Genomic DNA, 22,593 nt, shown 5'->3' on the forward strand with positions numbered 1-22,593 from the left:
ACCCCCAATTAGCTATCCATGACTATTATATCCACGAGCGGAAACAACAAGAATGACATGAACAAACACCAACCCCTTAACAAGAACGTTAATGAGGCCAAAACACAAATCCAGGGCCAATTTGGTCAACCAATGGAATCCTCAATGCAATGGTACTATTTGCTAAGGTTTGCTAAGGTCCAAGGGGCAAAATCGGAACACGAATTGAACTAAAGTATGCAGAAGCATACGTTCTCTTCCACCCTTGTCTATCTAAGACCGAGAGACTTTGTCTCTCCCAAGTCTCCCACCTAAATACCACCACCAGTCCGCCACCATTTATACACCCAAAAGTTTTGGGGGAGAGAAAAAGAAAAAGAAAAAATAAAAATAACAAAAACAAAAGGTGGTAGATGCATGAGACACAACAAAACTATACACAGTTTTGTTTTTGGTTTTGTTTTTGTTTTTTCACCACCACCTTCCATTCATTAAAATCCCAATCTTTCTTTCTCTCTTTGCCTTTGTGGAATTTTACCAAGTCCTCTGTGACTCTTCAAATTCCACCATCACCGCCACCTTGTCTGCCTCCTCAGGTAAAAAGGAACTGACTTTCTCATCCCCATTGGCGTGTTTTGTGTATTTGCTTGATGGGTGGTCCATTGTTGACTTGTCTACTCGGTTTGTGGTCATGGGCATTTTGCGTTGACGAGCTTCCAGGACTGGAATTGCTTTTCTTCGTTCTTGGCTTTGTGGGTTGGTCTTGATTTTCTGTGTTTCTGCGTTGTGTGAGAGTATATTTGGAGTTTGTTTTTGAATTTCTTGTGTGGGTTTTTGGTTTTACTGATGGCCATTCCATGAAAGGTGGTAGGTTGGTTGGGTTGACTTAACTTTTTCAGGTCAGAGATTTGGCTTTTTTTATCAGTTTGTGGTGATCTTTATCAAGATTCTTTGGATTCTGATCGCATTTAACATGATGTATGATTTGCTTTGCTGAATGAAGTTAAGGATGAGCAGAGGTTGAACCTGCTTGCTTCAAATAGAATGATTAAGAACCTAGAGATAACTTGATTGCTGATAGATATTGATCTCAGGGCATGGAAGAATTTTACTTGGAGTTGTATTCCTTATGTTGGGATTGTTTTGGTTGTATGAGCATCAATGGCATTGTTTCTATACTCGCTTTTATCACAAGGTTCTTGAGTAGGGAAGTTGTTCTTAATTTTTCTTTTCTTCTTATGTCTTCCTGCTACGTGAATTCTGTGTTACTTAGCTTCATAGCCTACATGTATTGGGAACCTGCTCACTACCATAAGAATTTATACTTAACAGCTGCTTATTGTAGCTTTTATTGACATTAATATTTGGTGGTAGCAGTTGAAATCAGAGACTACAGTTCTGGATCATGTGAATACTCGGTGATCTTATATCCTGCTTATTATGAATTGTGTTATGGTAGTTTTGTTAGAATCGCCTTTAATTTTCCTTGATATTGCTTTTGGTTCTAGTTGATGTATGGTAAGAACAGCGTGCCCTAAAATTAATGCTGTTATTATAGTTAGTAGCATTCCATTTTAATTTTCCTTTTGATATCTATACGTAGGGACTTGAATAGTGTAAGAAAATCTTCAGAAATTGTCTCCGCTATTATAATAAATGTATACTGCTTTTTCATTGCAGTTTAAGTGTTAAGCTGCAACCATCAACAATGGTGAGCTTAAGAAGGCGCAGGCTCTTGGGACTATGCTCTGGTAAAAATTTAGTTGGAATCTGTTATACAAGATACAATTATTACTTCTGTTTAATACACTATTGTAATACTGTTTAAGCTTAATCAGTTTGAGTTTTAAGTTCTGTTATTCTACCTTGTCAGAGGTTTGAGATAAAGTTACAGCTTTCATTACTAGGAATCTAGTTAATAGGTTCCTGTTTGTGCTGGAATGATGGTATTTACCAAATTTTTGGTCTTTGCAGGGATAAGTTCTCTTCTAACTCCACTTCCTATGTTTTGTGACAACACAAAACCTGATAGCGTGCATCCCAGGCCTTCAAAAGATAGAAATCTGCTAGATGGGGTAAGACTGGATTCGCAGTCACTTTATATTACAATATAGTTTTAGTAAGCCAAAACCATAAAGCAGGTGACTTGGCCTACGAATTTGAGATGTTGGTGCCTCCAAACCTTGTTTTGTGACAAAAAATTCTATTTGTTCTTAGTTTCTTGATATGGAAGTTTAAACAGCATCAATTCTGGCAATAAGCTTTAGTATAAATAATTCAATGTACCTTAAAGGGGAAAGACAAGAACAGGAAGTAGGAAATCAAAAATCTTATTTGGAAAAACGAAGTTGATGCTCTCCTGCATGTTCAGTTTATCTGATGTTTCATTTATTACTAGAGTAATGGTGGAAAAATAGAACCTCTATCATCAACAGCATATGGTTCTAGCTTGGCGAAAGAGCAACCTCAAAAATATGTTCCAGGTTTGTTGTTTTAACCAAATTACAATTGGTATGTGTTTTGCGTTATCAATGGCATCTTCATGGATTGGGGCAGTTGATATTTCATGCTTAGTTAAACTATCATTCTCATATTGAATTGATTAGAATGCTGCATATCATGCACAGATGTGCAAACTCAGTCTTATGACACTCATATATCCTCTGGCTTTAAGCTCTGATGAACATTGTGTTTGTGTGTTAATATTTATGTACGTATCTGTGTGTGTGTATTATATTCCTTTTCACTCATTGGAGGAGATGAGTTTTCCATTTTGCTGTTATTTTTTTACCTTTTGTTATCTTATGAGAAAGGGATGGACTATGCCCCTTGTTTGATTCTTTATATCTATCTTAGAATATCGACAGAAAGGATCTTGTATTTGTGTAGAAATGGAAATAATTCAAATAATATTCAATGCTTATAAATATTTTTCAGGTGTTGAATTGGTTTTGGGATTTAAGCCACTGTTACAGCGAATTCTAATGCACAATATGCTATTTACAGGGCCACCAATTAAACGCAGAAAGCGACATCGCAGGAAGCATATTCATAACCAAGAACCATGTCTAATGAGAGGTGTCTATTTCAAAAATATGAAATGGCAGGCAGCCATTAAGGTTGACAAGAAACAAATCCACTTGGGCACTGTTGGTTCACAAGAAGAGGCTGCTCATTTGTACGATAGGTATGAATTGCATCTTCAACAATACAAACAACTTTTATTTTTTATTTTTTGTATTTTTAACTAATATGCAAGCTCAATCAGTCGTGCATAACCCACTGATAGAGTGTTATATTCTATTCAAATAGAACTTCTACCAGTTGAAATAATTTGGACAACCACAAAGTTGGCTACACAATTGTCTCTTCTCTCTTTTGTTTATCTAGTGCATTCTCTTTATTAGAGATTATAGTAGTAGAGATTGTGCATCATGTTGTTACAAACAATATGAACTCAGATCTTTCTACACTAATGCTCGTTGAATTTGTAGCAGCTTGATAGTATCTTTATTCTTGCTTCTCCAGTTTATGTTCATTTGCAGTCAAGTTTCTGCTAGACGTTTAAACGCTCCATGTGTTTATTTTCCTTTGCATCTTTCCTAGGTTCCTAAGGTTCTCCATGTCATACTGTTTTCTGTTATTTTGGCCCTGTTTTTGCACTCTCTGTGTCATATGATATATAGTGGCTTATGCCACTCCCCCACAATGCAAAAGTCAATATGATAAGGTGAATATGATAAGCATTGTGTTCTAGCACATATAACTATTCTTATTATTTGTATCCAGGGCTGCTTTCATGTGTGGGAGGGAGCCAAATTTTGAGCTTCCTGAAGAGGAGAAGCAGGAACTGATGAAGTTCAAGTGGGATGAATTCTTGGCGGTGACTCGTCACTCCATTAACAACAAAAGTTGGTTTCCTCTCTTGTCTTGTCTAACATTCCTCAGGCCTTTATGTGCCACAGATCTTAATAGTTTGCTTTCACAAAATATTTCAGAGCTCAAGAAGTGGCAGTGGTCTGCCTCAGAAAAGAGGTCTGAGACACCTCCATTACAAAATGGTGACTGGGATGACAAGCAAGAAGTAAATGGTCTGTCAACTTCGGAAGATGGGGAGGAAGACACACGACTCTCTTGATCCTAATGGTTCAAGGACAATGCTTAAGATTTCCAGTTCTAACAGTTAAGTGCTAGCTGATAATCCTCCATTTTTTAAAGTATAAAGGCCCATATTAGGGCAAAGATGGTAGATTTCGTTGTCTTTAACTCTTTATTAAGCAAATGCCCAGTAAGTAGTTTCAGATTAGAAGCATCATAGTGGTCATTTGCCGTTGGTTCAAATGAACCAGTTCTACGAGAAATCTATTAATTTATTAAATGCTGTTCGCTGCTCAGTCGGACGAATAATGCTTGAGAAATAATTTGAAGAAGAAACGTGATCTGAAGGTTAATTTTTAATATGCTGCAATCAAATAGCACTACCTTAGTTAGAAAGTACTTTCTCTAACAGTTCACAATGGTGAATGGTATTACTAGTGTTTCGTATGGTTTGTCTAATGTTTGGGTTTGTTTAAGTTGAAAATCGACCGAAAAAAAGAAGAAGAATTTTCTTGCAAAGGGGGTTAACTGTACTTAGTCAACTTCTACTCTTCTAGTATGATTACTTGAACAAAAAACAAAGAAGGCGTATTGATCAAGTTGATGTTGATGTGTCTTGGAAATGTTGGTCATTATTTTTGTGCTTGTTCACAAGGATAGAAAATACCATAAAGACGTAAAATGATCATATACAACACAACATGCTAAATTTGTCAATGCTTTTATTCATATTTTGCTCTCAGAAAGGAATAGTTTCATCGATACCTATAAGCCACCTTCGTCATCATCATATTCAAATAGCAATAGGGGTTTGATCTATAAACGATAGATTAAATTAGTCACCACGAGAAAGAAAGATCGAGATAATTAATCACAAATCACTAACTAAAATAAGAAAATTGTAAAGCATAAATGGTACTAGCATATCCAAAATGAGAAATAATTAGGGTCACTACTAATTAACTAACCTGACAGAGGGAAAGATGAAAATGCATTTGGAAAAAATGAGGAGTTAACGGTGTTATTAACGGAGGGTACTAAAAGTATGTCGGAGATTAACTTTGAGGTACCAATATGATAGTTTTAGAATGTTATAAACCAAAGTGTCAAACGATCTAAACTTCAGGGACTATTTGTGATAAAAACTCTAAATTCTTAGCTAATTGGTGTGCAATATTAAAAGTGGAAGTGGAACGAGACCTATAACTTCGGTTGCAAGTTTGGAAAAAGTTTGCCTTCGTGATTTTACATTTTTACATAACAAGAAGGCACCAACACTAAAACATAAAACAAAGGGTCATCATTTGGCCTGCGGATCAATAGGTCAATGAAGGCTTACCAAGCCCGCATCTAGGCCTACAAAAGCACGGCCTGCAAAAGGCCCGAAGAAGCCCGTCCGGCCGGCCTGTAAATACCCAGCCAGTAAACCCTTAAATTATAGGGGAAACTACACCTACCCCCTTGACCAAACTCCAAAACACAAAAAACTCCACTACATTTGTTTTTAGACACTTAAGGACATTTTGTCTTTTCTTCTTCTTTGTTATTTACCTTTCCTTCAGTAAAACTTAAAATTGACGGAGCATAGTGGGCCCATACTTTTGAATTTGTTTGTTTAAATATACTGCAAGTATAAATCCATCCTCTATACTCAAAGGTAAACAGTTATTTTAATATTCATAATTTCGATTGTTGATAGACTTGAATTAAATGCTATCTGTAAGAATACTAGCAAAAAACTGCATAAGGAAAGAGAAAAATTGAGAAAATTGAAAGAATATAGAGAAGGTCTTAATAGAGAAACTCCCAACTATTGGGATATTATTTATAGACTTCAAACCAGAATTTATAAATTGGAAGAAGATATAGATAATCTTCTATATATTCTGGAAGAGGAACAAAAACCTCTTGATTATTTGAGCATTGGTTAGATCCGCAAATCACTGGTATCAGAGCTTGTAAAATAGCTCAGCAGGGGAATCCCCCAATGGGGACAATGTCTGCCAGAATTTATAAATTGGAAGAAGATATAGATAATCTTCTATATATTCTGGAAGAGGAACAAAAACCTCTTGATTATTTGAGCATTGGTTAGATCCGCAAATCACTGGTATCAGAGCTTGTAAAATAGCTCAGCAGGGGAATCCCCCAATGGGGACAATGTCTGATTTAATAATAGAGAGACTGAATTCTCTATTAAAATCTTCTGATGAAAAATATCAGATCCTGCAGAAGGAGATATCTAGATATCAAGAACATCTAGAAAAAATTCTTGTTATAATCCACCAATTAGAAAAATTGGAAAACAAACTGGATTATATCAAAGATCTTCCAAAAACGGAAGAAGAAAAGCTAACAAGTGTTAGTAGAAAAATCCTTGAACAGCAAAAAATGCTGGATTCTATGAAAAATATACTGAAGGACAAGAAAGTGCCTACAGTAAAAACAAAGAAGGCAGCTAATGGGTTCAAACCATTAGAAAGACCGGAAAAGAATCCTGTTCCAAACATGATTTTTCTGGATCCCTCAACTAGTTCTACTAGTATTCGGTATGAAAAGCCGAAAGAAACCCGAGATGTCAATATGATGAGCATCTTCGGAAAAAAGAAAGGAGTACAACTCCTAAATGCTGAAGAATTTGAATACAACGAAATCGAGCATGAGGTAAAAAACGCCTCAATTCCAAAGCTAGATTTCAAACAAATTTACAAAAGGGGAACGTTGGACTTGATGGATAGCCATCATTTCAAATTACTTGAATTTACAACCCCCTCTACAACAGAAGAAACAGATCTACTACTGATCACTCCTGCTGAAGTTGCCAGAGCAAAAGCAAAAAATTATCAATTTATGCATATTGGAGCAGTCCAAGTAGGCATAAAACTTTTAGCTCGCGAAGGCATAAACTGTTCAGTTCTATGTGTCTTACAAGACAATAGACTAACAGATTTTCAAGCTAGTCTATTGGGAACCCTTGAGGCATCTCTGTGCAACCAAGTGGCATATTTCAACTGCTTCCCAAATTTCTCTACAAGCTTGAAGGATGCAGCTCACTGTCTCCGACTGAGAGTCAAGACAGATGGCCTATCTATGAAAAATGATATGTAAGAATTGGCAATAGTATACCGGATATACTATAAACTGATGAGTACTACAGTAGAGCCAAAGACAAGGATATCTAATATCCCTGGTCTTACTACTGGATTCCTCACCAGTCAGAAGAACCATTCACAACAGATTCATAAGGTTACTTGGAATGAAGTAACTTTTCCTATTGAATGGAAATTATCTGGTCCGAAGCTACCAGCAGAAAGTGCTAAAGCTAAAATTTATGAAAGTAGAAAGACTGGAGAAATCAGTCTAAATTTCGAAAATCACAGAAAAAGTAATGCCTGTCCTGAGAATATCAGGATAAACAAAAATCTTCTCAGAAGAAGCTATAGCACTAGAGAAGCTAGTACTAGTGGTACGAAACCCACTATTGAAGAGCCAATTACTGAAGAAGACCTAGAAGCTGATCTAAACAGACCAGTTAATATGCTTAGAGCACAAAAGCTCTATGATCTTTATGAAGAAGCAGAATTCTGCGAAAACCCTGAAAGATTAGAAAAACTAATCGAGGAAATGAAAAACTTCAATCCAGGAAAGGAAAGAAAACTCCTTCCCTACCAAGATGTTGAAATGGAAGATGGAGAAAGCTCCAAAACTTTCATCACTAGCTAGAGAAAAGGGAAAGGTAAAACTCCCTATACAGAAAGCCCCTACGGGCAGAAATGGAGAAAGAAACTCTCAAAGATTTGTCCCAGAAGACAAGATACCCAGAGTACCAATTTCAAATTATGGTATCTGGCTAGATCTAGACAAAGCCCTAGACAAGAGAAAAACTCTTGATCAATGGGTAGACAGCCTGATGATGGCATCTGCTCTTACCCTTGGAAAATTTGAAGCTCCTGATCTTCAGATGTACTTTGAAACTACTCTCACAGGAGTAGCTAAGAAGTATTACTACTTTTTCAAAGAAACAGCCAGAGGAAAAGAATGGCTGGAAGAAATCAAAACTTCAAAATCTCCTTATGATTTTGCAACACCTCTGTACGATCAATTCTGTGGAGATCTTGCAAATATGAGTGAAAAGGCTAGAGAAACGGCCAAATCAAATATCTATGCTCTCAAAATTTGTGACATGAGATATTTTGAAGAATACTTGAATGAATTTCAAGAATATTACTGTACAATTGGTGAACTAGAAAACACTGATCTAGTCAACCTGTTGCACAGGAAACTCCCTGAACCATGGAGAACAGCTGTGCGAGAAAGCATAGCAGAAAAACGAATTGAAAGATTTTCAGTTGGAGGAATTGCCGATAGAATCCGGCAATTACTGAAAGAACAATGCAAAGCCAATCTTAGAGCAAAGATGGCCAAGAAACAACTCAAAGGAGTTGAAAATTTCTGTTACGGAATATTGGACATGCCAACAAATTGGGGATGTCATGAATCCAAGTTCTACAGAAAGAAGAAAGGAAAATATTACTCTAAAAAATTCAAAAAGAGTAATCAAAGAAAAAATTGGAAATTCAAGAAAATTTCCAATTACAAGAAACAACAGGATGAAGATCCAAAAAAGAAATTCTTCAAGAAAAAGAATAATCATCAACATAAACAACCAAGCAAGAAAGCTTGCAGATGTTGGTTATGTAAAGCTGAATGGCACTATGCCAATGAATGCACGGAAAAGGGTAAAAGATCTTCTACTAAGGCTCTCTTTGAAGAATATGAGCATATAGTAGAAACAGCAAATATGAAAGGCTACGAAATAGCCTATTCTGATGATGAAGAAGACGACAGGTCAGTTTACTCTGCCTGGTCTGAAGAAGAAGATTCATCCGAGTCTGAGACAGATTCTGAAGTAGAGTACTTCGAATCCAGACAAATGAATGTTTTGAAAATCAAAAATTGGGAAGAAAGCAAGACAGAATCTTTAATGTCTTCTTATCAGGTGAACCCTGGTACATTCGTTTGTGACTTCTGTTTATGTCATGAAAAGAATGGTCTCCCTATGTTTTGTGAAGAGTCAAAGAAGACTTATCACAAAGAATGCTTCATAGCTGAAGCAAGAAGAAAAACCAAGAATGGTCTTGTCAACCAATTGGTTGAACAAGAATATGAAGAATATTTCTCTGAACAAAAAGAGAAAGAAGTAGAAACTTTGTTCCAAAAAATCATGGAACCATCTTCCTTAAAAAAGAAGGAGGAAATCATCGATGACGAAAAAACCGATGAAAACAATGAAAACTTAAATTTTGAACTGGTCGAACCACCAGAAATTGTTCCAGAAGAATGTAAACCATTCATTCCCAAGGAACAAGCTCAAGAAAATGAGCTTCAACAATCAAAAGTCGTCTCTACGAGTAGATACAGCAACTACATAGAGATTGGACTAAAATTCCCTGACCATAAAAAATATCATCTACACGCCTTTGTAGATAATGGATCAGGATTTACAGTTGCAAAAAGATTTGCAATTCCAGAAAAACTCTGGAAAGAAGAAAAGAAAACAGCTACGGGTGTTACTTTTGATGGAAGCCATCTCACCATGAATAAAGTAGCAAAAAATGTTCACATCACCATTGGTGGAGGAACATTTATCATCCACAACGTCTGGCAATCTGAAGGTCAAGGCGCAGATTTCTTGTTGGGAAATAATTTTATTCTCCAACAGAGATTTATTCAGGATGAAGAAGCAATAGGCTTCAGAAAAGGAGAACGGGTGTTCTGGGCAGATAGGCTTACTCAAGCCAAAAGTATTGTAGGTCCAAACTTTATTACCCAATATCAGAGATCGCAACAGAATAGTGGTGATCTTACCCCCTACAAACCCAAATTTGAACCCATACTCCAAATCAAACAACAAGAAGAATTACTTGTTGAAGAATATTCTGAAGAAGAAGAAGAAGAAGAAGAAGAAACTAGTGAAGAAGAAGAAGCTAGTTTCATTCATGAGCATAACCTCAAGCACTTTCAGAATAAGCTTGAGTCTCAGAAAATTCTCACTCTTGAAAAAATCAAGAAACTACTCGAGCAGAACATCGATGTAGATCCTCAGAAGTTTTGGGAAAAAGACCCAGTGGTCTGTGAATTAAGATTACATGACATGAATGCTATCTGTCATGTCAAAGCCATTCCTCAGTACAAAGAGGAAGACCAAAAAGAATTCAGAAAAGATATTGAAGATCTCCTGAACAAGAGATTAATTCAACCTTCCTCTAGCCCTCATCATGCTCCAGCTTTCTACGTGAGAAATCATGCAGAAAATCTAAGAGGAAAAGCTAAAATGGTGATTGACTACAGAGATGTCAATAAGAAGACTGTCAAAGACGGTTATCAAATCGCTCAAGTAAGAGTATTGATCAACCAGCTCAGAGGAGCTAAGGTCTTTTCGAAATTCGATGCAAAGTCGGGTTTCTGGCAGGTCAAGATGCATCCTGAGAGTATTCCTCTCACTGCATTTGGAACACCACAAGGACATTACGAATGGTTAGTAATGCCTTTTGGTCTAAAGCAAGCTCCCTCAATCTTCCAGAGAAAAATGGATAATATCTTCAAGCATGTTGCGGAGTTTTGCGTCGTCTACATAGATGACATTCTGGTCTTCTCCAAAAATAGAGAAGAACACATGAAACACCTCCACGAGGTTGTAAAGCTGATAGTTCAGCATGGAATCATCCTAGGTGAAAAGAAAATCTTCTTTATCCTTGATGAAGTTGATTTCCTAGGAATAAATATCAAAAATGGAGTAATAAAACTTCAACCTCATATCCTTGAGAAGATCTGGAAATTCCCAGATAGAATTCCTGATGCTAAGAGTCTAGAGAGATTCCTTGGTGTCATAAATTATGGGAGAGATTTTATCCCAAAAATATCAGGGTTAACAACAATGTTATCTCCTAAAACAAGTTCCAAAAGAAAATGGAACTTCACTGAAGATGATGAAAAAATTGTGAAGCAGATAAAAAATCTCTGCAAAAACCTCCCTCCTCTTCAACAACCAGAAGAGAATGATGAAATTATCCTCCAAACAGATGCGAGCGATAATTATTGGTCTGGTGTAGTTCTGGCGAGAGCGCCTGGAACTAACATTGAAAAGATCTGTAAATTTTGTAGTGGCAAATTCAGCCCTGCAGAACTAAATTATCCCACAGGGGAAAAGGAAATTTTGGCGGTCAAGAAAACAATTTTAAATTCTCCAGCTTTTCTTGGAAAACCCTTTACTGTCCGCACCGATTGTGCCAGAGTAAAGAATTTCAAAAATTTCAAACTTGATAAAGCTGCTGATAGAGGAAGACTAGCAAACTGGCAATTATTCCTTAACCAATATGATTATGTCATTAAATTAATTGCAGGGAACAAGAACTATCTTCCAGACGCCTTAACAAGAGAATTAGCCATGTTTAGTAGAAGAAATGATGACGATGATGAAGGTCGCAATCCCAGAAGCAGAAGAGCTGGGAAAGAACATGAAACCAATGAGGATCCCAAAGAAAAAATCCTCAAGAGATTCCTGCTAAGTCCAAGAGGCTTAGCCATAACTGATCAATCCCAGGGTAAAGGATTGGCTAGCCCGTCTCAAACGGCAGACGGTAAAGGCTCATCAAGACCGTTGACGGCTGTTGCTTTGCCAAAAAGCAAACCTACTCCAACTGGAGTAATAAATGTTTTCAATTATGAACTTCGAACGTTCGATACTCCTGTGTTCAGAACTGGCAGGAGATTAGCTTATCACCAGAAGGCAATTCTGGATAATCTTTTATTTGCCTTTCAGGAAAGAAGCAGTGGTCTAATGTTTCCAGCACTCTTTGCATTAGCTGAAGAACTTTATGAGAATGCAAGACCACAGTTCGAAGAATTACAGCAGAGTGCTGCCAAGAAAGAAAAAATTCACTTCCTGGAAGATCCTGAAAGTGCTAGGGTCCCTATCATAGCACTCAAAGAATCAGACTGGCATGAATTCCATTGTCTGATAGGAAGCCATAATTCTGAAGATCGAATTCCTCCAACTCTCTTCATCATTGCAGGACCTTATGTTGGAAGATACCTGGTAAATGTTCAGAGTGAACATCCGCAAGAACACAAGCTTTGGCTTGTTGAAAATGGTTTTGTCCATAATCTGTGGACTAAATCTAATGATGATCTCAAAGGCTTGCCTCCAATCCTTGTCAACATAGTCAAAAATATAAGAAAAAATGATTGTACGCTTCGTCTGAAGTTCAGATCCACCCCCCCAAGAATGGATCAAGAAGGCAAATGGTGAGGTTGAATATATTTCTCCATATCATTATGTGAGAATTATTCAAAGACAGTATCTTCAGTTTGCCTGTATTGGGTACAATGGCCAACCAAACTCAAGCATCCCTTGGATGAAAGCCATGGCCCTAGAATATATCAAAAAGATCATCTCTGAAGATATCAGCAATACCTTCCTGGCAGCAGGAGAAAAGACAATTATCACTGCTTACGATCATCCTGACGTAGTCAGCAGTGACCTGTTCCTATCTCTCACCAGAAAAGAGATAGACTCGACGATGGCATGCATGCAGTGGGTGGAAAGACTTGAAAATAACAATCACTACAAAATGTATGTTGATACAGACGTCGAGGATAATGCAACAACAGTCATAATGGCCCAGACAGACAACAACTCCTTTGTCTTTGGTCATAATTCAGAAACAGACGAGAACATGTGAAGCAGCAGGTGTAGAGAACACCGAAAGCACTTTTGGACTTTTCCCAAAGGTCGCTTTGCTTTTCAAAAAGAAGAAGGTGAAAAACATTTCACCTAAAGGAATCTGCTTTTCCCGTCCGACCTCCACCAGCTGGAGCACTATGGAAAGCAAAAAAATCACGGAGTTGTCCTATTCATTTTATGTTTTGAATTCTAGTTTGAGTTCCACTCTCTATATAAAGAGCTTTAGTTTCATTTGTAAGGCATTCAAAAATTTCCATATCAGTTTTAGATTCGGAAATTGAGAAAGACTCAGAGTCTCTCAAACAAGAAAGCCATAGTAGCAGTGTGCTCTTCCATTCATGTTTAGTGTGAAGCAGTGTGCTTTCATTACAAGTAAGTATCTGTAATCGCTCTTATGGATAGCTGAAACAGTTTTTTAGCTGTTTACCCAAGAGTGAGGCTCTGGATTCTGTATCTGAAGTTTATGTTTGAATAAATAAATTCAGTTTGTGCCCAGTACCCTGTCACAAAAATATTTTGCTGTTTTTGCATTTATGTTTTTAACAGTAGCAGTTAGTAAGTAGTAGCAATCATTCTATTTTGCTATAAAAGACTGAACCCTTTATCATCCTAAGGCAGCAGTGATTCCACCCTGGTAGTAGCCGCTTAGACAAGAAGTCGTTAGGTGAAATTGTGTCATGTTGAAGGCTAGTCCTTAGGCTAATACTGTGCTTAGTCTGGAAAAGTAAAATATAAGCTGAGACTGTGTAGGAGCTGATACTGTATAAAGAGTAAAAAGATAAAAGGAGAATAATGTGTGTCCTTAATTGTATAAGGGAAAAGGTTGTGGAATTTGTTGTCAAAAAACTTGTTGTCTGGTAGTGCTTTGTAGTTAACCCTAAATTATATACTATACTCTATGTGTAGTTAATTAATTAATTAATTTTATATATATATATATATATATATATATATATATATATATATATATATATAATATTATATTATATTAGGCAATACGTGCATGCATGCTATGATTGAGAACGATTTCAATGAAAGGAAAATCAAAACTGAAAGTAGAATACATGCATGCTAAGATTCTGGAAAGCACTATAATTATTAAATGAATTGGATACATGTTTCTGGAGAACTGTTTGGAAAGCACCATAATTAACTGCACAATGTCTACTATATATACAATATAAGCATGTATACTGGTTTGTCGTCCTTTTATATACGTGATAAAAAGACCACCCTGTTATAAAGTAGAGAAGAAGATGGAGAGAGAATAATTGGGAGGAAGTAGAAGTATATCATTCAGTCTCATTAGCCTCCTTTATATAGAGGTAGGGTTTACATCAAAGTACATAACTAATGAGTATTTACATGGACATCCACAGATAATAATATTTACAACACTCCCCCTTGGATGTCCACCAATGAATGATGGTTGGACGCGCTTATTGTTGCCTCGTTAAAAACATTGCCAGGTAACAAAAACCCAGTGGGACAAAAATAACCCTGGTCGAAGGACAAAAAGAGCACAACGCGCATATGTCCTAGGTAGCATGCTTCTGGATGCTCCCCCTGATTGTTGCAAGCCTCATTCATGTATGCAATAAGCTACATGTATCATGTATAGTAGTTTGATGTGTCTATCACTGAAGTGAGACCATGTGTGCTTTGCATGTAGGGGCTCATCACAAATTTTTATACCTGTAAAGTTTAAGAAATACCAACAAAGCTAGACGATTTTCAATAAGCCTTACCACATATGATAAGGTTAGAAACAATCTCATATGCTCAAATTCATACACAAAGTAATAGCTAAATAATATAAAGAAATTGACACATTTAACTTTGTATGGTTTAAAACATTGAAAAATCATCATGGCATACCTAGTCATACACATCAATATCTTTGTGTATTGATATGTCTCATATAAGCTCTTTAAGAGCTCTAAGTAATTCATAACTTTGCGAAAGTTAGAATATGTTGCAACATTATAATCATAATTCGAATTCGATAGTAGTCTTGTCATAGTACTCATTAAGGCAATTTAGATCTCGTTGACTAGAACGAAATGAGTACATATGAGCTAGCTTTAGACTCTTTGATTCCATGAGTGAGCTTCAGGCTCTTTCAACCTTTCATGGACTTGCATTTGAATTATTCATGTATTTGAATCCCTTGAGGATTTGATAAGCAATACACGACATTGGGAATAACAAAATTGATAAACCAAACCATGAAAATTAAGAGTACTGACAAAGGGTTGCTAAATCCAATCGAACCAAATGATTTGATAGCAAGTCTGCAGCTAGCCGTCCCTTAATCAAGAATTCAAGATGGTAATATATCCAAATCAAAACAATTTGTTTGCATAATTATATAACCTATGAATCAAAAACATATATAGGTTACACAAAATCAACCGATATAATTATGAGAATTAAAACTCATAGATCATGAATCATGGTCAAAAGCAACAAACGTTGCGCCAAGACATCTTAGATCATCATCGAGTTTTTAAGAAGAAGAAAAAAATAAGAGCAAAACGTGCTGATAACGTGTTATAAAGTAGAGAAGAAGATGGAGAGAGAATAATTGGGAGGAAGTAGAAGTATATCATTCAGTCTCATTAGCCTCCTTTATATAGAGGTAGGGTTTACATCAAAGTACATAACTAATGAGTATTTACATGGACATCCACATTGATAATAATATTTACAACACACCCCTAATTTTAGAAGAAGAAAAAATTGTGAATATCACCTGCTTTTTTTTTTTTTTTTTGCAAGTCTAAATTACTAAAGTGAGGCTTCTTTCTGGTCAAAATTTTTCAAAATTTGAAAGTCTCAAAGTAATAAAATAATTAAAATTACAGTCCTGCTTATGTAGTCAATCATGCTCAACTGCCGTTGTTTAGATCTAATGGTGAAAAACAGTACTGTGGTGAAAAATAATAAAGCGATTAAAATGTTTATTATTTTCACCATTATATTTAAATTCAACGATAATTATACACAACTGAGTACCAATTAATAGATCATCAAAACATGACTCATAAAAGTTAACAATTAAATCATTTAGAAACATTATTATGGCAAAATAAAAGAGATTGACTTTTATAGAGGTCTTTCTCCAGAAAACTCCGCGGCCGACTTCTGCAAAATCGTTCTCGTTCGATGGCGATCTGACTTCGCTTCGCCTACATCATGATACTGTCGGATGGGTGATGAATGAAATATAGTCCATGGACCTTTAGATTGTTGTGCCTGTGGGTTTGACATGTTTGGTTTGGCGTGGTTTTTCCAAGATTGCTTTGCGACGAGGCAGCCGTGAACACCGATTCAAGAGACGAGTGGGCGGGATGATGGTGACATCGAATTTCGTCAGGGCTTCGAATCCGTTTGGAGTAGGGACTTCTCGATGTGGCGTTGCAAGTCTTCTCGGTGGTGTCCTTAAGTCATGACGACGTTGATCCGCTTGCGGTGAGTTTCAAAAGGCGGGTTTGCTTGTAGCGAGTCGTGGCGGCAATAGTTGCCAGTCAGGGTGGCGGCCCTGCACAAGGAGGTGAAGGGGAGCTCGGCTGGACCAATTGTTTTGGGCCTTGGGTTTCAGACTTTCTTTTGGGCCTTTGGGTTTACAATTAGTTTGGTTTTCTTTGTTGCTTTTAATTCCTTTTGTTTATAGAGACCTATGTTAGTAGCTACTTTATTTTCAATAATTTTCTATTGTTTTCGGGAGATAAATACTTTTAGCGAATTCTCTAAAGTAGTATCGAATGAGGAGACTTGCTATTTCGATGTATTTCATATCTAATGAGTGGACCTAGTTTTATGTACCACTGTGAGTACTAACACATCTTCTTATCTGTTTAGATGACAGTAGAATGGTGTGTAATTATTTTCTGTAAACCACGGAATCAGATATGAAGCTAGTAACTAGTAAGAACAAGAAAGAAAAGAATGAAAGGCGTTTTTTTTTTTTTTTGTAAGGATAGGAAAAAGAAAAGACCCGAAATAGCACAACCGGATCCGACCCATGGTTTGCACCGCTATACCGCATTTCCCTTAACAAAGCGAGGCCATAGTGTTGGGGTGAGCTCAGGCGAATCAAACAGCAAACGCAATTTCACAGAGGCCAGAGCCCCTTCCTTCACTCTTGTTACTATGGCTTCCGACGATCCCAAAGCTTCAGACGCAGAATCAGAGGCTCCTCCATCTTCGTCTTGGAAGGACCGCATCGTCGTCCCCACACTCGTCGCCGGAATCGTTGGCGCCGGAGCTGGGTTGGTGTCCAAGCATCGGAAAGTCGTCGGCCTCCCAACCAGCTCCGCCACTTACGCTGCTAATTTCGCCATTGTCACAGCTTGTTACTGCGGTAATTAACCCTTGCTTTGTTCTTCAATTTTTCGGTTTTAATCCTCTGTTTGATTAGTGTTTGTGGAAATGCCGGATTAGGGCGAGTAGTGCTGATATTGGGTTTGTTTGACTTGGCAGGGGCGCGTGAGTATGTAGGAATAACTAGAAAAACAGGGCCTGATGATCTGCTCAACTCTGCAATTGCCGGCTTTGGCAGTGGGGCTATTCTTGGGCGGCTTTACGGTTAGATTCTTTGCAATGTTCTCTGATTGTGTTTCGAAACTGGACCAAGGAATTGGGTTACTTTCTGTGTTCAGGTTTTTGTATTCGGATAGAATTAGAGACAAATGTGATGGTAGTGACCTTCAATTATCTTGCATTTCAGCCTCTAGAGTCGGTATCTTGGACTTGCTTTTATTCATTTACTGTGGGTTGGATTGCGCATATGATTTAACTAGAGGTAATTGGGAGTGTAGTGATATGTTTTGGCCGTGAGAAATGAGTTCCTAGGCATGTGAATGAATAATGAACTTGATTTGTTTGGTTTCTATTGACGAGTGTGAGGCCGCTGGTTGTGATCTTAGTTATGTAGTCTTGCTTAGAGAGAAGTTGAAAGTTTCTGGTACGAAGGAAGCTCAGATATAGATTGGCTAAAGAATTTATCCATAGCAAGCTTTGAGCAGGACTTCCCAAATTGAGGGCAGGTTTGAAGCTTAAACTGTCATAGGTTCTGAGTGGACACTTAGTTTTCTTTCTGACAAAGTTAGGGCTCCTCTATACACAAAAAGTCATTAGATTCTGGATATGGGAGCTCTGCTCAACTCAACTAAGTCCCAGAATCCTTGGAACTGCATTGACCCTCCTCAATACAACTCCTTAAGTGTGAAACATACAATCGGCATCACTAAACTTTTTGGTTGCTAGCAGAAAAGGAAAAGTTGTATTTGCTAATACTCTGGCTTTAGTGTTCAATATAGTTTGAAATGCTTCCTCTCTCACCTGTGGTTAAATTGTTTTGTTTATCGGCTTGTAGGTGGTCCAGTTGCTGCTGTCCGCTACTCAATACTCTTTACGATTGCTGGGACAACATTGGACTATGCTACAATTAAACTACGACCTGTCTTGAAGAGCTACAAAGAATCTATGCTTGGGAGTAGCGATGATTCAAAGAAGAATGATGGCTGGTTGAAACTGCCTGACTGGTCCCCTATCAAAGTACTTGATGAAGAAGCCCTTGCTGCAAAGCAGGCTCGAGAAAAGCAGTTATATGCACAGAGGGGACTTGGGAACTTCACCAAAGAAGAGTCTTAAAGTTCTATTTGGTGCATAAATTTTTGTATAATGTCAATAATAATCTTTTGGTGTCTGCTTGTTAGCATTTTTAGTTTCTATTGCCTTTCTGTTCGTGTCTCTGTTAATCTCCCACTTTGCACTATCTACTCCTATGCACTGGTAAGGTATTTTCAAACCAGCAAAAAGATGGATGCAGAGATTTTTGGATACAAATTTACAATCAAAAATGAACTTTTTGGTTTCTGTTTGTTTAGCTCATATTCTTTTATTAAGTTGGGAAATGTTAATACTATTGCAAATATGCATGTGATCCATCCTAGTTACCATTTCATTTTCAAAATTAGATAGTTCAATAATCAAATCGTGAACTGTAACATCATAACGTAAGCAAATTGAGGTGATGAAACTTTCCAACAAATTGATATATGAAATTCTGGCTGGAATTGCATACAAGAGTCATTAAATTGGAAGAGAACAACATTGCCCAAGACTCGAAGGGATAAATAATGCAACAACTGTCATGTACAGAAAATGTCATTGCAAATTAGATTACATGTATCCAAGCAGGGATACCACATTTCTTAATACTGCTCGACAGCGACTTACAATAGTTGTACAAATTTGGGCAATCAACCAAGGGCCTGCCACCAATTTACAGAAAAGGAATCTCATTTCTGGATAAACTCCATTGTAAATTACCAGCATCACAAAAGCTCGCTGTGACGTCTCACCATTTTATGAAATCAACGAAACAAGAGATACAAATTCCAGAGTTACACGACCCTTAGACCTTGTGTTGATGACAAAATGTTCTGGGTATTTCCTTAGCAGCATAAGCAAGCCGTACCATGGTTTCCCCTTTGATTCGGGACCAGGCCAGTCCTCAGAAGTAAGATATCTCCTCACTCGAGTGTGATGCCAAACACCACTATACTGTTCCACCAACTGAAAAAGAGTGATACTGGAGTCAGGTACAAATCCAGGGTTCAAACATAGAACATGAATTCACATAAAGTATAAACAAACATCCACAGAAAAAGCCCAAAAGCTGCCAGTCAAAACATACAGTAGGATGTTACACTTATGATTTGTACTAAAAGAACAACAACTAATGGCGCCTTTCTACATTATACATGACAATAGATACTTGTAGCATCCATCAAAGGATCAGACTAGATAGTGGAAACAGCTTAATATATGATAACAAACGAAAAGAAACAAAATGTGCAGTTGCTTTCGTTACCTAGAAACTGGAATTGATATTGAAGGGTGTAATTAAATGAAAGAAAGGACTAGTTTCAGAGGTTTTCATTAACATATATTTTGTTCACGAGAATATGTCAAGGACTCGAGGCTAACCTCAGCATGCAGTTTCTCCATAGGCATCCATTCGCCAGGACCACAAAGATCAGAGAGCACCGTAGCAACAGATGACACCACATCCTTTTCTTCCAAATGCAGAAGTTGCTGATTGTCACTGTCTCGATCAACCCTTGATCTTCCATCTCCCTTCTTTTCTGCAGGAACAGAAGATAAAATTATCCAAAGAATTGGCACAACAATAGTTAACAAAGATGGTTAGAAAGACACAAGTAGTTTTAATTTAATTCATAAAAAGTGGAAACAGAACATCAATGCAAGCGTATGAAAAATTATGGAAGCAATAACTTCTTTTTGCCGGCATTCAATATTAGCATCTAGCCAGATCAATCCTATCATAGGCAGTGGCATAACCAGAAATTTTACCTAGGAGGGTCAATATCCTCTTTCTATTTACAGAAGTCTAAATATTTAACCAATCATATTCATTTTTCAGAAATTGAAAAGGGTCAATTGACCCTTCACGCCCTATAGTAGCTATACCCATATTCAGAGGTCCAACTACAATGAAAAGAGCACCGGCTCGTAAAATCCTATGTGAAGAACTAGAATCATGCATACACGGACACATACCAAAACCTAGCAAGACACAATTAGGCAATTAGCCAGAATGTCAGCATGATCTGCAAAGAATGTACAGCTGGGAGCTTTGAGCTAAAGAAATAGCTTTCTTCTATGATTTGCCATTGAAGATATTTAAAACGCTAATACCATATAAAACATAATTGCATGTTGATTATCAACATACCAGAAACAACTGAAACCAGTTGATGAGGAATACAAGTGGAAGAGCACTAGGATATATCCAAGACCTTGTGAAAAAGGTATTTGGCATTCTGTAGAAGATGATGGGCCCTGGGACGTTGCTTGGTTTGGAAAGTTCGATATTATAAGGATTCACTACTAGGACAACTTCTTAATACAGAATAGGAAGGTTCTTATTATGGGATTCTGTTGGGTTTATTTTATCCTAGTTGTTCTAGAATTATCTTATTTATTCAGAGGATTGATGAATTGAAAGCTTTCGCTTCTCTCCAGGTTTGTGTGATACAACCTAACAAACATATGAGGCCTAGCCATAAAACCCTAGAATCTAATGAAAAAAACACCTTGTCCTTCAGCTTTATTTGCCCTGCATCACCAGTAGTGCCACAAAAATTCAAAAGCAAGTCAATGATATAGTATAGCAGACAGGATGAGTGTTTGTTCCCTCAAACAAAGAACAGACTTAACTTTTTGAAAGCTATCTCCTCTAGACTGTAAAACAAACTGGTATTGCCTCATAAGACCTTTGTAAAGAAAGTTCAAAGCAGGAGTTGGCATCATTTATAAGTAAAACAGATTTAAGAACAAATTGGCTTAAGAAATGGACCTTAAGACCTAAGGTAAACACTTGACATTGCCAACAACTGGTGACTAATTCACATCGATCAAAATGAGTCTTATCAAATGATTCCAAAGACAAATTCTTCGCAATTCACCACCTTATGAATTCTAGAGCCAAAAACTGGTAACTAAACTCTTATCAATCAAAATAAGTCTTATCACATGATCCACAAAACAAATTTCTTCCCAATTCAATTGCTTCTGTAACATCAATCCATCGCATTATCAACTCTAGAGCCAAAAACTGGTAATTAAACTCATATCAATCAAAGTTAACATATCAATTCAGAAAAGAAACTTGATCCCAATTTCAATTGCTATACTAGCAACACATTATCAACTCTAGAGCCGAAAAAGGTAAGTAAACTCATATCAATAGAAATTAAGTCTTATCATATGATTCAGAAAACAAACTGCATCCCAATTCCAATTGCTATACCAACATCAATCCATCACATCATCACCTCTACAGAAAGCTAGACAGGAACAAACACTAACCTAAAGCCAAAGAACCCGACTTGGTGCCCGATCCAGAACCCGGCCCACCACTGTACCCATAACCCTCATACCCTTCCCTCCTCTTCTTCCCACTGCCACTACCACCACCGCCGCCGCCGCCAATATCATCCTCATCCTCATATTCGTCCTCATAAAACTCCCTCCCCCTACTCTTCTTCGCCACCGACCCGGCCGACGCGCCCGGATGCCCATATCCATAATGGGCCGTGCCCGCCGAGCCCGAAACCCCGACCGCCGCGGCGTAATGCCTGGGCCCAATAGGCCCACCCAGAATACTCCTCACCGGCAACAAAAAGTAAAACTCTTTATCCCCAATCTGAAGCAGATCCTGCGAATCGAGCTTGACCGGAGGGTTTCCGGGGAGGTGGAGAACCCCCTCGACGAGACACCCGTTCTTCCCGAGAACCTCCAGAGCGAAGCGGCGGCGCGTGAAGTCGTAGAAGATGCGCGCGTGGTGGCGGGAGATGTTCATTCCGCCGCCGAGGCTGGAGAGGTCGACGTCCACCGTCGATTTCTTGGAGTTGCGGCCCAGGATTATGGAGTAGGTCTGCATGTAGTACTCAAAGTCTTCGCCTTGGAGCTTCGCGAATCCGGCCTCCACGTCACTGCTCGTCGTCATTGTTTCTCAGATTGTGAATTGCAGAAGGAGCAGGAATGCCCAATTTGGGGTTGGTGGGGTTTATGAAGTTTGTGGGGTGCATTGTGGAATTTAAAGAAGTTTGTGGGGTCAAAGTGAAAAATTCATCAATTTTGGATAAATTTCGCAAACAGTACACCAAATAAAGGCCATTAATAATTCTTATATATAAAGTTCCAAACCAAAGATTTCGGTACACGAAATCTGA

General features: G+C 37.7%; 3 protein-coding genes across 5 annotated transcripts; 2 read left to right on the plus strand and 1 right to left on the minus strand.

Annotated features, from left to right (window-relative positions):
- Positions 1-239: 239 nt before the first annotated feature.
- Positions 240-4,437, plus strand: LOC133740353 (ethylene-responsive transcription factor-like protein At4g13040). 3 transcript variants are annotated; one of them, XM_062168299.1, is made up of 8 exons: positions 240-575; positions 1,357-1,397; positions 1,660-1,730; positions 1,954-2,054; positions 2,378-2,462; positions 2,986-3,166; positions 3,769-3,890; positions 3,978-4,437. In XM_062168299.1, the coding sequence occupies exons 1-8, from the start codon at positions 393-395 to the stop codon at positions 4,115-4,117; spliced, it is 924 nt and encodes a 307-aa protein (XP_062024283.1). In that variant the 5' UTR covers positions 240-392; the 3' UTR covers positions 4,118-4,437. The 3 variants fall into 3 exon arrangements, with proteins under 3 accessions (XP_062024283.1, XP_062024284.1, XP_062024285.1); XM_062168300.1 differs by lacking the exon at positions 1,357-1,397 and having other exon boundaries at positions 435-575; XM_062168301.1 differs by lacking the exons at positions 240-575; positions 1,357-1,397 and adding an exon at positions 742-878.
- An 11,453-nt stretch (positions 4,438-15,890) lies between these two features.
- On the plus strand, positions 15,891-18,706 carry LOC133736857 (uncharacterized). Its single transcript, XM_062164449.1, has 3 exons — positions 15,891-17,189; positions 17,309-17,413; positions 18,204-18,706. Exons 1-3 carry the CDS (start codon positions 16,775-16,777, stop codon positions 18,479-18,481), a joined length of 798 nt encoding a protein of 265 aa, XP_062020433.1. The 5' UTR covers positions 15,891-16,774; the 3' UTR covers positions 18,482-18,706.
- Positions 18,707-18,859: 153 nt separating this feature from the next.
- LOC133736856 (FHA domain-containing protein FHA2) lies at positions 18,860-22,435 on the minus strand. The gene is made up of 3 exons (XM_062164448.1): positions 21,728-22,435; positions 19,823-19,980; positions 18,860-19,408 (listed from the first exon to the last, which is right to left on the minus strand). The coding sequence occupies exons 1-3, from the start codon at positions 22,365-22,367 to the stop codon at positions 19,199-19,201; spliced, it is 1,008 nt and encodes a 335-aa protein (XP_062020432.1). The 5' UTR covers positions 22,368-22,435; the 3' UTR covers positions 18,860-19,198.
- Between the last annotated feature and the right edge of the window lie 158 nt (positions 22,436-22,593).

This window comes from Rosa rugosa, chromosome 3 (genome assembly GCF_958449725.1).
Source record: "Rosa rugosa chromosome 3, drRosRugo1.1, whole genome shotgun sequence".
NCBI lineage: Eukaryota > Viridiplantae > Streptophyta > Magnoliopsida > Rosales > Rosaceae > Rosa > Rosa rugosa.

Excerpts from the sequence above, each read along its gene's own strand:
- LOC133740353 (XM_062168299.1), top strand. The coding sequence starts at position 393 with ATGCATGAGACACAACAAAACTATACACAGTTTTGTTTTTGGTTTTGT. Across the intron at positions 1,731-1,953 it reads GCTCTTGGGACTATGCTCTG|GGATAAGTTCTCTTCTAACT; the intron begins GTAAAAATTTAG and ends TGGTCTTTGCAG. Across the intron at positions 2,463-2,985 it reads ACCTCAAAAATATGTTCCAG|GGCCACCAATTAAACGCAGA; the intron begins GTTTGTTGTTTT and ends TGCTATTTACAG.
- LOC133736857 (XM_062164449.1), top strand. The coding sequence starts at position 16,775 with ATGAAAGGCGTTTTTTTTTTTTTTTGTAAGGATAGGAAAAAGAAAAGA. Across the intron at positions 17,190-17,308 it reads TGTCACAGCTTGTTACTGCG|GGGCGCGTGAGTATGTAGGA; the intron begins GTAATTAACCCT and ends TTGACTTGGCAG. Across the intron at positions 17,414-18,203 it reads TATTCTTGGGCGGCTTTACG|GTGGTCCAGTTGCTGCTGTC; the intron begins GTTAGATTCTTT and ends ATCGGCTTGTAG.
- LOC133736856 (XM_062164448.1), bottom strand. The coding sequence starts at position 22,367 with ATGACGACGAGCAGTGACGTGGAGGCCGGATTCGCGAAGCTCCAAGGC. Across the intron at positions 19,981-21,727 it reads GTCGGGTTCTTTGGCTTTAG|AAAAGAAGGGAGATGGAAGA; the intron begins GTTAGTGTTTGT and ends CTGTTCCTGCAG. Across the intron at positions 19,409-19,822 it reads TGGAGAAACTGCATGCTGAG|TTGGTGGAACAGTATAGTGG; the intron begins GTTAGCCTCGAG and ends ACTCTTTTTCAG.